Genomic DNA, 17,277 nt, shown 5'->3' with positions numbered 1-17,277 from the left:
CCCCTAATGCATTTTATGTAACAGATTCATGCTTGACTGATTCTTGGATCTTATTATAGGCCTAGTAGGAATAGGGACCCCTATATACAGTTGCCTATGTGGTCAGAGGGGTTTACCCTCCGTGTTTCACTCAGTTTCCTGTTCACTGATGTGTTTGTTCTGATAAACCACACTTATAAACACTGATAATCATTACGCATTTGTATGCATACTTTTTTATGAAGAGCAAGTAAAATATATTCGCAATTATGAGACAAATCATATATATGATATTATTTTATTGACTCCGACGAACAGTGATAGGTGTATGGAAATGTTGTTTCAGAAGCATGCCTATATTCTACTAAATTCTGGAGTGTTAAAGTTATTCATCTTGTAGTAGGCCTATATGGAGTAATGTTTTACCTGAATGATTGTTGTCGCTTACAGTATGCTGAAGTATTTACAAGGTTTACAATTATGATGTCATGTACAAAATAGATCAATGAGATTTACAAAGGATTCATTAGAAAAAGAAATCTCAAATATCAGCGTATTAAAAAGGAAAAGCTTAATCTATATAGTGAACCCCTAACGATGACGTGATGCTATTACATGTTCTGTTCACACACTCATGTACAACATTTAGAAATCCATCACAATTGCACGTCAATGACATTAGAGACCATTATTACCATTTTTATTTTGAGTCAATAACAAACTTTGCAAAATAATTATGACTATTCAGCAACCTGTATTGGCCTACATCAAGTGGAAATACTTAATTTAGAATAAATTCATATTCGTTAAATTTTTACGAGGAACCTGATTATATACAAAACATTGATTTATCTTCGATTTTTTGAAAATCTAGTTTTTATTTTGAACTATGAACTTTGTTCTTGGATAATAGTTAAATTGTGCCGAACTGCAATTAGGGCCTAATCCGTTATGACAACAAGCTGTAGAACCTCTAGAAACTAGGCTTACACTGTCATATCCCTCTCAACCGACCTATGTTCAAATCCAGATCTTCTGTGTGCCACAAAGGTATAGCCCAGTGATCTAAAGCAGAGGTTCTACCACTTCCAATTCAGTCAAGTGGTGTCTTGTGGGACCAATGATTTCAAGACACATATTCTAACAACCTTCAGATAGTTATTCTACTCATAGGCATCCCTTCCATTTTTGAAGGTCACATACTCACTCTCTCTCATAATGCAACACTTGCATCACAACTCACATTAAGGCATAGTCAAGCCTGTCTGGTAACATATCATTTGGACCAACTTACTGCAAGACTGGGGCAAGACTGGGGCAATGCAAATCAGAAGTAAACTGTGTCTGTTAGCTTTCAAAACAAATTGAAACCGTTTTTTTCTTTCTTCTGATTGCCAAAACCAGTAAAAGTTGCTGCATAGTCCTGATACACAAGATTGTTATCAAACACACAGCACAGCCACTACAGAGCAACAGCCACAACGACCAGTGAGTGAGATGAAGAACAAACAGAATGACATGTGTTAACCTGCATACACAGGGTATACTATACTCTCATACTCTTCTGAATAGTAAAACAATGCAGTGTTTGTACAATGGCAAATTAGGAGCCTACATTATAGTTTTGTTTAAGTTAACGAGGCTAATTATTAAGATTATAGAAGGTCCAGACGGGTCTCATGGTGTCATTGTGAAATGGATAGGCCAAAGGGACATTTTCCCCACATATGATTCATCAGACTTCTTTCAATTTGTAAAAATGTGGCAAGTTGACATTTATTGGGAAGAGTCTTGTCTTTGTGCCAGAACTGAGAGATTTCCACTAGATGGGCCAGCGGGATAGTCAAAATTGGCTACATTATAAAAAATAATGTACAAATAAAAAATACTTTTGGATTTAATTTATTAAGGTTAGGGTTAGGACATTAGGTTAGTAGTGTGGTTAATGTTAGAGGTTAGGTTTAACATTAATTACTTTGTGGCTGTGCTAGCTAGTAACCACTCTGCAGAGCTGCCACCAGAACAAGATTCATAACAAAAAACGCAAACCTGCAATAATGTGACCACACAGGGAAGCAAAAGCCATTTACTTCAAGTCATTCATAGTTTGATGTCATCAGATGGACTTTGGACTCATTAACAGTTTGATGTCATCAGATGGACTTTGGACTCATTAATAGTTTGATGTCATCAGATGGACTTTGGACTCATTAACAGTTTGATGTCATCAGATGGACTTTGGACTCATTAATAGTTTGATGTCATCAGATGGACTTTGGACTCATTAACAGTTTGATGTCATCAGATGGACTTTGGACTCATTAACAGTTTGATGTCATCAGATGGACTTTGGACTCATTAATAGTTTGATGTCATCAGATGGACTTTGGACTCATTAATAGTTTGATGTCATCAGATGGACTTTGGACTCAACAGTTTGATGTCATCAGATGGACTTTGGACTTAATAATAGTTTGATGTCATTGATTTGATTAACAGTTTGATGCAAAAGCAAAACAACAAAAAAGTACCATGTTTTAACGTAATCATGGTGGTTTAGTTCCACTTTGCTTAATAATGACCTTTAATAGTGTGTAACATTTCTTTCTGTTGTGATAACCATTGTACAAAGAAAGCAATTCAACATTCATTTCACAGTTTATATACAGGTGACTTATGATCAAGAGATTATACATCATTAGTGTGGAGAGACCAAAACAGAGACATTCTCCTACATTGTTTCAGCATCAGTCAGTATGGCCAGATGTATCTTTGAAAACACTAATGTAACCCACTCTACTTTACAATTTCATTTTTTTAAATCTTGTTTTGGTACGTTTATCTTCCTATATGTATGACACTGAACTGGGAAATGGCCCTTGATCGTTGCTGATGAGCAAATAGATTTTTCATCCATTTTATGCTGTGTCTGAATGGTCATTAACTAAACTGAAGATGAGCAAAGCAATATTAGCAGTCAAAAAGTGGACAGCACCATTGGCAGCTACAATAGATGTTAGATTGTTAACCTGTGTCTGATTACAATTGTTTTTGGGGTGCAACAGAGAACTCACCCGTTCACTCACCCATCTTGGTGTAGGCCTAAACACACGTTTCTGCAAGGAATGAGACAGTAGCTTTGTAAAAAGGCTACATTCAAAAGCACCTAAATGATCTGCAATGTTACATGGTCAACACATTGAGGAAAATATCTACATGTTCATTCTTTTAAGCACTTTTATGCTCTGACTCCTAACCAGACAGTCAATATGCAAGATTACAGTAAAATATTTGGTTCAGCATATAAGATATTTGCACCATGCAACTAGTGTAGATAAAACTGAAATCAATATCTACATAAAGAATTGAGCACAGTAACTATATTGGATAATTGCGTGGAATATATTAGATGATACCTCACCATCTTAAAAATAGAAGTTGAGAAATATCTAAGCTATAAGCAAATAGCAGTTACTCAAGCATTATTCATACAAAATAACTTTCTTAGTAATACCTGATTTATATGAAAGTAGTACTGTCATGGCCTTATTTCTTCAAAACAGGTAGTTAGATTTGAAATATATGTTCAGTCAAATAAATATAATGTATGCTGCCTGCAACAAACTGATGAACTAGTACCACAGAAGCTGAGATTAGTATGTACTGATTATTTTCCCCGTTTTAGTAATGAGTATGACAGCGTTTGTAATTTTGCACAGATTTTCCCGTGAATGATAATGAAAGATATTAACCATAGGAAATAATCATGTGTCTGTGTTCTGCTCTGTTCAACCCTCTATTTTCTCACTTGACAAAGAAACCCTGATCATCACCATCTACCCTACCTGCAACATATTGTTATCGGTCAAATATAGTTAGATGACCTTTAAAATCACCCCGGAACCATGTGACCCCAGAACCATGTGAGGGAGGGACAAGTGAATGTCCTCGCACTACTCTGCTCTGAGGCGATGGTTATGAAAGCAAAGCACCACGATTGAATACTGCTGTCCATCTCGAGGTGACCATCAGGAATATATGTATTAAGGCATTCAGTTTGTTAGAGCACAGAGTCAAAACAGTTCACCTGGTTATGTATAAGAGTTGCATATGTCTAAGATTTGGCCTTCAAAGAGTGATAGATAGATATGTATTCAGGACCAGGACACTATACAACCTGACATGCCAACAACATGCCGTCATACTCTTCCCAATAAGCCGAAAACAGGTTTCAAACTGACTTGATTTTACAGGCACATTGCAGGCCATGTTGCTGTTGTTGAGCAAAAGTGGATAAGCAAGAATGTGCTTTTTTTGTCTTTTAAATGTGCTGTTGGAAGAATCACCTGCTTAGACCAATGAGAGATGAGGGTGAATTTCTAAAGAGTAATACTTACTATCTAGATAATTAGCACCTGTTTCTATTGAGGGCAGAAGTGATAGAGATACGTCTTCCGTAAAGAGAGAGACTTTATATTGTGAATATAACCTCTAGTTCAAGAAAAATCGACAGAAATAGAAAATCTAAACATCGCTATAATGTCTTTTGGAATGACTTGGCATGATTGAATAAAGTTTCAAAACAACATAACAAAACAAAATGGCTTCTCAATCATTCAACCATATGGAGTATGATTGTTTTTTGCTAAGGTTCAAGATAAGTTTCAAAATTAGCAGAAAACTATATTGGAAAGTTTTTGTTCCTGAATATTATACACTGAAGCTCACATAGGAGAAAAGATGTAGGGCTATTTGAAGTGCTAGGTTTTGAGTCTACAGTTGATGTTCAAAGTGTAGGGAGGCTGGGGTCCATTGTTTCTCTGTCCGGAGATTCAATGTAGTTGGCTGCCTCTTGCAACTTCAACAACATCGCCATCTGAATCAAAAGACAGAGGAGAGAAGGGTCAGGAAAGATGAATAATTTCAACTTAACTCTATACTACGTTCAGTATGGTGACAAAGATACCTTCCAAGCACATACAGTAATAGAATTGCGACACAGACGAGGCCAGAGAAGGCCTTACAGCAGGGCTGGGAAACAAGCGCCCCACAGTGTGTTTCAGGGTTTTGTTCCAGCCCTGCTCGTGCTGTATTCACCAGACTCAGCTAATCAACAAATAATGCTCCTCAAATTTGACCACTATTAGGTGAATCAGGTGTATCGTTGCTGGACTACAACCAAATCCTACACACACTGTGGTACCTCCATGACCACAGTTGCCCACCGCCAGAGTGTCTCACCAGAGGGTCCAGGGTGTCCATGGAGCTGGGTGGGGTCTCCTTATTAAGAGGCCTGGCTGAGGCCTCGTTGGGCTGGCCGGGGCCTCCAGTGGTCATGCTGGGGGGAGGCAGGTGGAACAGCTTGGCCTGGTCCTGTTGGGCTGAGGGCCAGGGCAGGGTGCCCCTCACCCACTCCACTGGGTCCTCCCACACTGCCTTCTGACCATGCACCTGTGGCACAAAGCCACAACACCGTCATACACTGACCCAACCACTGTCCTATCCACTTTTTTTCAGGACAAACTTGTAATTCATCTTGCCTGGTCCCAGATTTGGTTGTGCCGTTACGCTAAGTATTTGAAGTGGCAATGACAATAGGAATGGGCAATACAGCACAGATCTGGGACCAGGCTATAATTGATCTACCAGGATAGTAAAACCTGTCTGACCTTAATGCCATCCTTGGCTCCTTCCTGCAGGTAGGGGATAATGGAGAGGTTCCACAGGTCAATGAACCAGGAGCGGAACTCCTCCACAGTCACAGGACAGGACAGGAAGAAGCACGGGCCTAGAGAGACGGAGAGAGAAAAGAGAGACAAAGAAAGAGAGAGAGAGAGACACAGACAGAGAGAGAGAGACAGACAGAGACAGACAGAGAGAGACAGACAGACAGAGAGAGATAGAGAGAGAGACAGACAGACAGAGAGAGAGGAAATAAAAGAGAGAATAAATCATATTAAAGATATCGTTCAATGACCACATCCAATCAAACACAGTCTGTGACCACAGACTACAAACAGATCTCCAATATCTAACTAACTTCAGGCATCACTTGATTTGGATAATATGTAGATTTAGACATATAGACCATCCATAGAGGACTATCCAAATTAAGTGTGACCTACCTTTATATTCCTGTATTATTTCTACCGTAAAACAGAATGTTTTCCTACCGATGAGGAAGTCAGAGGTGCTGTGTTTCTCCAGGAAGGTGTGCAGGTGGTACCACAGCTTGGGTACCCAGTCCAGCACCCTAAGGAGGTCCTCGTTGGCCAGGCTCCTCTCGTCCTCCGCCTCCATCAACTTCCTATGCAGGTAACGCACCAGGAAGCCATTGGCTGGCTCCACGTTATTGGAGAAGGTCACCATCCTGGGGGTCAGGGGAGGGTCAAAGGTCAGGTCATGCGGTACGTATCCTAAGGCACATTATTTAATGTACCTATATATTAGACGTCCAATATCCCAATTTAAATATCTATCAAAGCATAGATTCATGGCAGGGATATAGCCTTCAATGAGGTGTTTTAAGACTGGGTCAAAACAATAACAAAACATGATTTGTCTGTTAAATTACCTGAAGCTGAGGTGCAGGCCGTGGTTGGGGGTCATCTTCACTGGCTGGTTGGTAGTTCCAATGATGTAAGGACTGAAATAGACACAGAATCATCACAGATCAGCCTAGAAACATAAATAAATGTCGCTATAGATGTTTGATAAAAGGTTCCATTTCAGCTTCTGTTCAGTGTGTTAGTCCGTTCACCATTTGTGGTATTTGCAGGTGAGGGCCCCATTGACAAGCTCACTGATGGAAGTGGCATCATGTATATCATCCAGGATAACCACCAATGGGATTTCAGCTGTGCTGGTTTCCCGATCGATCTGATTGGCCAGGTTGGACAGGTAGAGTTGGAGATCCTGTTGAGAGGTACGGGAGCGAAAGAAGTCATGCTATGGTGTTAAATCACAAACCCAATGACAGTTGACTGTTTTCTAATATTCCTGAGCTGTAAGGTGTACAGGCTTTTGTGCCAGCCCAGCAATAACACTTCTGATGATTAGTGATAGCTTAAATGATTAGTTCATAATGAGCTGGGTCAGGTCAGTTACTAGTACTGGGCTGAAACAAAACCCTGCACATCCTATAGCTCCTCTCTAGAACTAGAAGTGAGGAACCTTGTTGCCGTGTGTATGACACACACTGTCCTGTCCCCACCTTGCATGACTGGCGGTGCATATTGAAAGTGACCACGATGCCGTCGGTGAGGTCTCGGCCGCTGCGGTCCACCAGGTACTCAGCCAGGTGGGAAGTGAGGTAGGTCTTGCCGGTGCCACTGGGCCCAGACAGGATGAGGCGGCGGTGCTTCAGCAGCAGGCTGATGTAGTGCTGGCTCATGGGCTTGGGGATGAGCGTCTCAAACACCAGGCTGTCCACACACTTCTCCTTCAGACCTGCAGGACGCAGAGGTCAAAGTTCAAAAGTTTAACGTTGTAAAGATTTATTGTCTGTTTAGTTTAAACACATGGTATTAAATGGAACAAACATGGACATTGGCATCCTAGCAACATGACAAATAAAGTGTATGACAACACAGGTACAACGATTGGTTGGGTGTACAGCATTCCAAACAGCCCTCCATTCAGCTGCTCACAGAGACCTCACAGAGACATACCGTAATTCAAGAGAAACACCAAAACTATCAAGCCATTTCTCCTAACATTGAGAGAATACACTAAACCAGAGGTTGAATGTTTGTAGTTAAAACAAGAAGTCCATCCACGTGAATGAAAATGTTCTGCTCAAAGATTTAATTATTTAAGATGTCATGTCACCCTTCATAAACAACTAGGAGTGCAGAAATAATGTTCTGAAAATAACTCCCAGATCAGAAGGAAGTAGTCTGTGCTCCTCCTTCTCCTCCTCCCTCATGCCCTCCTCCTCCCTCATGACTTCTCCTCCTCCCTCCGGCCTTCTCCTCCCTCATGCCTTCTCCTTCTCGCTCCGGCCTTCTCCTCCTCCCTCATGACTTCTCCTCCTCCCTCATGACTTCTCCTCCTCCCTCCGGCCTTCTCCTCCTCCCTCATGACTTCTCCTCCTCCCTCATGACTTCTCCTCCTCCCTCATGGCTTCTCCTCCTCCCTCATGCCCTCTTCCTCCTCCCTCATTCTTTCTCCCCCTCCTCCATTCCTTCTCCCCCCTCCATTCCTTCTCCTCCTCCCTCATGCCTTCTCCCCCTCCTTAATACCTTCTCCTCCCTCATTCCTTCTTCCCCCTCCTCCATGCCTCCATCCTACAGTGTGACATACCACCCCACATGTATAGGGTACTGTGTGTGTGTGTGTGTGTGTGTGTGTGTGTGTGTGTGTGTGTGTGTGTGTGTGTGTGTGTGTGTGTGTGTGTGTGTGTGTGTGTGTGTGTGTGTGTGTGTGTGTGTGTGTGTGTGTGTGTGTGTACATGTGTCTGAGGCCTGGGCCTGGGCAGCTGGTCGAAATGCTTGAGCTGCCTGACACACAAGCTGCAACAGGATATTTCTCTGAACCCCTCTTTCTATCCCACCCGTCCCTACTGCATTCCTTCCTAGCCAGGAGGAACAGACTGCCTACCCCTGCACCTCTACATTGGTTTAAAATCACTAATGGGCTCTGATACATATAGATTATAGTGGAATGGATCTATGTACACCACTGTTCTAGGAAAATGTGCTCCAAGAAAACGAATCGGTCCAAGAAAATCTAATTGCCAAATGCCTGTCTGAGCTTATGTTTTCCTCTGGGTCTCCTGGGGGACAGGGGGAAGCCACACATTCTCTTATTTCAATAATACGGTAATCTGGAACATAGCGATAAGGGAGAGGTAGGGAGAGCTAGACACCACAAATCAGTCTTAGTCTGGCCCAGGCTGAGCCCCCGACACTAAAGGGTACCAGGGGTCAGAGACAGGGGGAGATAGAGTTGAGGCGATAACGAGGCAGACAAAATGAATTATGACACTTCACAGCGAAACATCCATCCCACTTGATATTTAACATGACATGTTAGTATTAAACATGACAAGCAGTCCAAATGTCTGGATAGTGTCAGCACCCTGGCCATAAATCATTCTGGATCTTAAGAAAACATCCCTTTCATCATTGTTCTGTGTGGAATGATGTGGATACTGTTTGGTTTCTGAAACAAAGGGCATGCTTTGAAAGTGGAATGGGAAACTTCCAAACATAACAGGAGATCTGAAGAGAGTGGACAGAAATTCCAGAGCGGAGTAATGGAGGTGAATGTCCATTAGACGAGATAGACGTACTCAGAACCTAAAACATGTGTTGAAATTACCTGTGGGGTGAACATTAAGTCTGTTGACTGTTTGCTGACCCCAAATGGATCTAAGACAGGCTAGGCACAAGCTGCTATTTATTTGCTCAAAGAAAACACACGCACAAAAAAATGACTTCTACTGTGATAATCAGCTAATAGTACATAAACCAATACCCTCTCCCTCCGAGTGGTATTGTTCCTCACCAGAAACAAACTGCAGATTGCAGTTTACCTTTCTAAACAATTATTTAGATCGTCACATTAAATAGAAAGAGTGATACAGGGCACCACTTTCTTACCTACCAATGCACAAATAATGTTTTGTTCCCAGAAATATAAACATTGAGTAAATCCATTTGAGGTCAATCACTTTTTGACAGCCTCCCTTTTGATACCCAAAAAACTTTCCATCACAGGAGGTGAGTGGCAGGTCGGTCGGTGGCACGTCGGTCGGTCGGTGGCACGTCGGTCGGTCGGTGGCACGTCGGTCGGTCGGTGGCACGTCGGTCGGTCGGTGGCACGTCGGTCGGTCGGTGGCACGTCGGTCGGTCGGTGGCACGTCGGTCGGTGGCAGGTCGGTCGGTGGCAGGTCGGTCGGTGGCACATTGGTTGGATGCAGGTTGGGGAGAACGTGCTTGTATTATTGACTGGAGCGGAATAAGTGGAATGGTATCAAATACATGGTTTCCAGGTGTTTGATGCCATTCCATTTGCGCCGTTACGGAAATGATTATGAGCTGTTCTCCCTTCAGCAGCCTCCTGTGCTGTCCATACATGTTTGCCCAAGAAGCGGTCAGAAAGCCCTGGACCTGAATCCTGAATGCCAAAACTTTCAGGAGATAAAGGTGCTCAAAGTTGACCCATTTTGCGTACCCCACCATACCATGAGACATCATCAATGGAAAAGATGAATGGTTGAGTGTGATATCATTTAAATGAAACAGGGTTGTCAAACTACTTCAGAATTTCTTGAAAACATTTGTTTCACACATTTTACATCATCTAAGGTTTTTGTCTTGTGCCCATCATTTGTTGAGACACAACATGCGCTTGAATACAGGGTGGGTGTCATTTCAATCATAGAAATAGAATTCATAGGATGGACCTATCCCTTCAGACCACTGCATTTTAGCTGGTACACCATTGAAAGTTTTTCAAGTTCAGTCAAGGGGAGGGTTTAGTATTCATTTTTTATCTAGTCCAGCGGAGGGTCATGTCATTTGTAATTGATTAAATTTCAATATTTCTCAGGGTTTTAGAATTAGTTGCTTATCTGATTATCTGCTGGGTGTGCAATATCAAGTGTACCTACAGGCTATTTAGTGTGGTCTCAATCAAATGATCCATAGCCTATAGGCTATTTAGTGTGGTCTCAATCAAATGATCCATAGCCTATATGCTATTTAGTGTGGTCTCAATCAAATGATCCATAGCCTATAGGCTATTTAGTGTGGTCTCAATCAAATGATCCATAGCCTATATGCTATTTAGTGTGGTCTCAATCAAATGATCCATAGCCTATAGGCTATTTAGTGTGGTCTCAATCAAATGATCCATAGCCTATAGGCTATTTAGTGTGGTCTCAATCAAATGATCCATAGCCCATAGGCTATAGGCTACGAAGAGCATGCCTGGACAAGCACAGAGCAAAGTTATATTTCTAAGATAGCTGCTGCTATGGTGTAAATAAATCTAGGCTGTATTACACACTGCAATGGATACTCCAACGCTTAGCCCCGGCCTGCTCTGCTCTTGCTGATATTCTTTTTTTGTGCTGGCTAACCAATGGCTGTGCTTTGTAGGGCTACAGTGGCAGGTCAGGAGGAGAGTCAAATAATTATTCTGAAAAATATGTTTGATTACAAGACTAGCCTATAGCCTATGTTCTGTTCAGTTTGAGAAGGGGAGCGTGAAGATGAGGAGGACCGGAGGTCAACTTCACCACCTTGCTACTACTATAATTTAATAAATAAAAACAATATGTTTCTTGCCCATGATGTATATATCAGAGTTATTGACCTCACCATATATATAGCCATATTCGACTAACTTACAGTGCTGAAATTTGAGGCAGCAGCCGCGTCACAATCAATCATAAACGGACAGCTCATGGTGCTGAAAGTAGGCAAATTCGAGTAGGCATAATTCATTTAAACCGTCTTCATTTTAATTAGACTTAACAAGAGGGCTTTGTGTTGGAGCCTATTCGTTCCTATTTAACAAATAAGAGGTAGGACTACCTGTTTGACAGATGGAATTAGGCTATAGGCTTCTATCTTAGTCAATTCCTCACCCACCATGAACTCTTTAATTAGCCTACTGTACCTCTGTGTCAGTGAAGGGCTGTTATGTTCAATACAGGACTTGAATTGAGGGGGTATGACTGGATATGCCATAGGTCTACCTTTTATAAATGAAATGGCAAAAAGCACAGGACTACCCATTGTTAGCTTAAGATTTTGAAGAAAATAAAACAGATTTGATTATATAAAGTGATCTAAAACAGCGCTTTTGTCCGCAGTGATTCATGCTAGAAACAAGCTGTAAAATACCTGGGAAAGATGTGACGCCGATGCAGAAGTGGTATCCTTGTTTCGTTTCTTTGACATTCAGAAAAAATGTACTTTGTTTGGGAAGTAATCTAATTCTGTCACTATCATTTGATTAAGCTATTGACTTTCTGTACAGTAGAAGATGTTAAACCCAGACAGCATTTAGGGAAACACTTGTAATCTTCTCTCATTGGGTTAAGCCACAGCAGAAGAGCGGCCAGCAGTTAAAGCTTACATTTTTCACCGTCGGTAGGCCTACTCTGTCTGGAGTGGAAAGGTAGGCCTGACTTTAGAAAGTACCATGCTCAGATTCCTAATGACGTCTCTGTCACAAGCGTCACAATTCCTCTTCAAGGAATACCTGGGATAGGATAAAGTAATCCTTCTAACCCCCCCCCTTAAAAGATTTAGATGCACTATTGTAAAGTGGTTGTTCCACTGGATATTATAAGGTGAATGCACCAATTTGTAAGTCGCTCTGGATAAGAGCGTCTGCTAAATGACTAAAATGTAAAAAAAAATGTAAAAAATGTCGTAGTGAACAGACCAAGGTGCAGCGTGTAGAGTGCTCATTCTTACTTTATTAAATGATGACACTTCAACAAAAACAACCAAACGACCGCCAACAGTTCCGTAAGGTACACTCAGACTATACGGAAAACATCCACCCACAAAACCCAAAGGAAAACAGGCTGCCTAAGTATGGCTTCCAATCAGAGACAACGAAAGACACCTGCCTCCGATTGGAAACCATACTCGGCCAAACATGGAAAACGAAGCATAAAAAATGAAAACTAGAACAAATTCCCCTTGAACCAAAAAACCCCAAAACACACAAAAAAAAAACCCTGCCACGCCCTGACCATTCTACTATGGCAAATGACCCTTTTCACTGGTCAGGACGTGACAGAACCCCCCCCGAAGGTGCAGACCCCGACTGCACCCCAAACAAAACCCACAAAAACAACCCCAAACCTAAAGGGAGGGAAGGGAGGGTGGCCACCGTCTACGACGGTTCCTGTGCTACACCCCAAGCCCTTCCGCCAATCATCCAGCTACGGAGGTGGCTCAGGCTCCGGGCGTAGCCCCCGTTCTGCGCTGCCAACCACCGCTGAAGACCCCGGGCTGAGAGGCGTTGCTGGAGGCCCCGGGCTGAGAGGCATCGCTGGAGGCCCCGGGCTGAGAGGCATCGCTGGAGGCCCCGGGCTGAGAGGCGTCGCTGGAGGCTCCGGGCTGAGGGGCATCGCTGGAGGCTCCGGGCTGAGGGGCACAGCTGAAGGCTCCGGGCTGAGGAGCGTAGCTGGAGGGTCTGGGCTGAGGGGCGTCGCCGTAGGTTCCGTGCCTTGGATCATCACTGGAGGCTTTGTGCCATGGATCATCCCTACAGGCTCCGGGTCATGGATATCACTGGAGGCTTCGTGCCATGGATCATCCCTACAGGCTCCGGGCCATGGATATCACTGGAGGCTTCGTGCCATGGATCATCCCTACAGGCTCCGGGCCATGGATCATCACTGGAGGCTTTGTGCCATGGATCATCACTGGAGTCTCCGGCCATGGATTATCACTGGAGGCTTCGTGCCATGGATCATCCCTACAGGCTCCGGGCCATGGATCAACACTGGAGGCCTCCTACGGGGAGCTGGAACCGGTCTCACCAGTCTGGGGAGACGCACAGGAGACTGGGTGCGCAGAGCAGGCACAAGGCACATTGGGCCATGGAGGCGCACCGGAGGTCTGGAGCTCAGGGCTGGCACACCACATCCTGGCTGGATGGTCACTGTAGCCCGGCACGGGCGGAGCGCTGGCACAGGGCAAACTGGGCTGTGCTGGGGAATGAGGGCTGCCATGCGTAGAGCAGGCGCAGGATAAACTGGGCCGAGGAGACGCACCGGAGACCAGATGCGTTGACGGCGCACTTCTTCCTGGCTGCCGGCCAACTCTCGCCTGGCAACGCTGCGGAGCCCGTACCGACCGCACCGGACTGTGCGTGCAGATGGGCGAGATAGTGAGCATCACACCGTAATGCATTTCTCACCCCTCTGCACGCCCGCTCCGCAGTGCCCTTTCCGCCAGTACCATTTCCCGGAATCTCGCGTCGAACTCAGCGCTTGACTCCTTTACTGGCTCCGGTTTGCTCCAAGGCTCTCTCCTGTACGCCCGGGAGGTTAGGTCAGGGCTCCCCCCTGACCTAGCCAAACTACCCGTCTGCCCCCCAAATTTGGGGCTGCCTCTCAGCCTCCTCTTGCCGTTCCAGCCGTTCCTCCCAGTAACGCCGTTCCGCCTTCGCTGCCTCTATCTCCTCCGGCGGGCGGCGATACTCTCCCGGCCTTGTCCACGGTCCTGCCCCATCTAGGATCTCTTCCCAGGTCCAAGACTCCACGTACCTCCTCCCACGCTGCTTGGTCTTCTTATGGTGGGTGGTTCCGTCACAAGCGTCATAGTGAACAGACCAAGGCGCAGCGTGTAGAGTGCTCATTCTTACTTTATTAAATTATGACCCTTCAACGAAAACAACCAAACGACCGCCATCAGTTCCGTAAGGTACACTCAGACTATACGGAAAACATCCACCCACAAAACCCAAAGGAAAACAGGCTGCCTAAGTATGGCTTCCAATCAGAGACAACGAAAGACACCTGCCTCTGATTGGAAACCATACTCGGCCAAACATGGAAAACGAAGCATATAGAAAATGAAAACTAGAATAAATTCCCCTTGAACCAAAAAAACCCAAAACACACAAAACAACCCCCCTGCCACGCCCTGACCATTCTACTATGGCAAATGACCCTTTTCACTGGTCAGGATGTGACAGTCTCAGATTTAAATATTTGGAAACAGGGACAGTTTAGTTGCAAACAAGACACACTGATTTGGCATTGGAGAGATATGATAAGATGAACACAGGCCTATCTCTCTGTCCATTCTTAGCCTGTAATTTCAGTAATTTGTGTGGTATTAAAAAATATTCTGCTATTATGTAAAATGACGTAGAATTGTATGAAATTTTTAAAGGCTATTTTTTTTCGGACTTCCAAATACGATGCTAATTTCATCCAATGCTTTTACTATAAAGGAGATCTTTCCACCCCTACTCTTGCTCACGGTTGTCTGTGAACCCACAACCTTCTGGCCCGCAGCCATGTGCGCTATCAAAATTCCTGCATTGCTATGTAATGCTTACAGGATGAAGAACAGTTTCTAAAACTGCATATCTAAGGCTCTGGTCTGTCCAAGAGGTGAGGGTAAGGATTTTCTCTGCTATCCACTTTATGTTTAATTAATTATTTTGGGTATAGGGGAGGGTCACATGTTTTTTTTTTACAAGTTCAGGGAAGGTTTAGGTAAAATATATTTTGATGAAGGGAGGTACAATTTTCTCCATGTAACCGTTATCATAAATAATTACTACCACAAAGATGGCTGCCAGCTCACCCAGCGTCGAATGTTAACTTAAATGGTAATTTCGATTCTATTATCTATATTACTATGATTTCAATAGGTTTCCTATGGAGGATTGACAGTGCAATTTAAAACAACAGATATTCCCATTCAAGTCAATATTGTCTGTGGACCTCCAACCAGCTTTGTAGTACCATTTGAAAGTAGAAATGTATATTTTATTACATATATCAGTCAAAACATGACACACACCCTGTATTCAAGAACATGTTGTGTCTCAACCGATGTCGGGCACAACACCAAAACCTCAGATGATTTAAAACTGACACATTTTATAAAAATGTATTATAAAATAGTTTGACAACCCTGATTGTAAGCTTTTAAACTATATCAATCTCAACCGTTGGATGTCTCATGGTATGGTTGGGTATGCAAAATAGGTCAACTTTGAGCACTTCTATAATGGTGATTGAATTAAAATGGATTAGGGCATTATTGATAATTGTACCATTATAATCCTGGTTACCTTTGAGTGTAACAGTGACGGCGCTGGGCCCCTTGGATACACAGTGTGAGGGTTGGCTCTCTGGCAACTCTCCTCCCAGCACCCTCCTGATGTGGTTCATACTGTAGCTGTAGATAGAGTCTGTAGACAGGCCCAGGCTGGAGGTGGGGTCCACCTTGGCTATGTACACCTAGGGGGAGGAGAGAAGAGAGAAGGAGAGAGGAGAAAGAGGAGAGAGTGAGAGCGAGAATAGAGGAGAGGTACATTCGTGGTGGTGAGGAACATTAGTGGTGGAGGGGAACATTAGTGGTGGAGGGGAACATTAGTGGCGGAGGGGAACATTAGTGGCGGAGGGGAACATTAGTGAGGGAGGGGAACATTAGTGGCGGAGGGGAACATTAGTGGCGGAGGGGAATATTAGTGGCGGAGGGGAACATTAGTGGCGGAGGGGAACATTAGAGGCGGAGGGGAACATTAGAAGCGGAGGGGAACATTAGTGGTGGAGGGGAACATTAGAAGCGGAGGGGAACATTAGTGGCGGAGGGGAACATTAGTGGTGGAGGGGAACATTAGAGGTGGAGGGGAACATTAGTGGCGGAGGGGAACATTAGAAGCGGAGGGGAACATTAGTGGCGGAGGGGAACATTAGAGGCGGAGGGGAACATTAGTGGTGGAGGGGAACATTAGAGGTGGAGGGGAACATTAGAGGTGGAGGGGAACATTAGAAGCGGAGGGGAACATTAGTGGTGGAGGGGAACATTAGAAGCGGAGGGGAACATTAGTGGTGGAGGGGAACATTAGAAGCGGAGGGGAACATTAGAGGTGGAGGGGAACATTAGAGGCGGAGGGGAACATTAGAGGCGGAGGGGAACATTAGAAGCGGAGGGGAACATTGGTGGTGGAGGGGAAAGCAGACTGAGAACTTACAGATACAGTATAAGATGTGAAGGTAAAGTACAGACCCTTGCCAAAACCATGTCCACATGGAGAAGAAAAGTGCTCCCATATTTATGTGTTTACAGTTTGTTGACATTATGATCCTACACAGAACCCCACACCCTACCTTTGTATTGCCGTTGAAGGTTAAACATTTAGCATTTTTAGGGTACATTTACAGCAACAATGTATCAACTTGTGAAGGAAGCACAGGGTTTTTCTCAGTATGTTGAGACTCACCTTAAAAGCCTGGCCGACAGCCGAATCCAACATAGGCCAGTCCATTCTGCCGTTAACCCTCACAGTACCGATGAAGAAGTCCTGCTGTTTCACCTCCTGTTGAACAAGGACCAGCAGTACTGGATAGGTTAAAAGGTTAACCATCCCTCTTATTATAGAGGTCTACTGAACTGAATAAGTCTGGCACATTCATCATGAATTGTAATAAAAAGGCTCACATCTTTGAAGATGCACAGGTTGGCCACACGAACCACCACTCTGACACGTGGGTCGTCCCTGTGAGAGGGGAGACTGACGGCTTCTGTCTGGAACAGTTCTGTTCAGAGAGAGGGAGGCAGAGAGATAAAGAGAGAA

General features: G+C 44.0%; 1 protein-coding gene across 15 annotated transcripts in view; it reads right to left on the bottom strand.

Moving 5' to 3' along the window:
* Positions 1-258: 258 nt before the first annotated feature.
* Positions 259-17,277, bottom strand: part of LOC106566024 (neuron navigator 1) — a 126,516-nt gene continuing 109,497 nt past the window's right edge. For 14 of the 15 annotated variants that reach the window (XM_014133812.2, XM_014133813.2, XM_014133814.2 and 11 more), the window contains 10 exons: positions 17,142-17,239; positions 16,924-17,019; positions 15,769-15,937; positions 7,193-7,428; positions 6,740-6,894; positions 6,554-6,625; positions 6,153-6,349; positions 5,649-5,767; positions 5,221-5,430; positions 259-4,855 (listed from right to left, as the gene is read on the bottom strand). In XM_014133812.2, coding sequence (XP_013989287.2) covers positions 4,766-4,855; positions 5,221-5,430; positions 5,649-5,767; positions 6,153-6,349; positions 6,554-6,625; positions 6,740-6,894; positions 7,193-7,428; positions 15,769-15,937; positions 16,924-17,019; positions 17,142-17,239 — 1,442 coding nt within the window. In that variant the 3' untranslated portion in view covers positions 259-4,765. The remainder of the gene's footprint in view (positions 4,856-5,220; positions 5,431-5,648; positions 5,768-6,152; positions 6,350-6,553; positions 6,626-6,739; positions 6,895-7,192; positions 7,429-15,768; positions 15,938-16,923; positions 17,020-17,141; positions 17,240-17,277) is intronic. The other variant, XM_014133816.2, reaches the window with a different exon arrangement.

Source organism: Salmo salar, chromosome ssa12, assembly GCF_905237065.1.
Source record: "Salmo salar chromosome ssa12, Ssal_v3.1, whole genome shotgun sequence".
Taxonomy (NCBI): Eukaryota; Metazoa; Chordata; class Actinopteri; order Salmoniformes; family Salmonidae; genus Salmo; species Salmo salar.
This window is presented reverse-complemented; position numbering and strand designations above follow the sequence as displayed.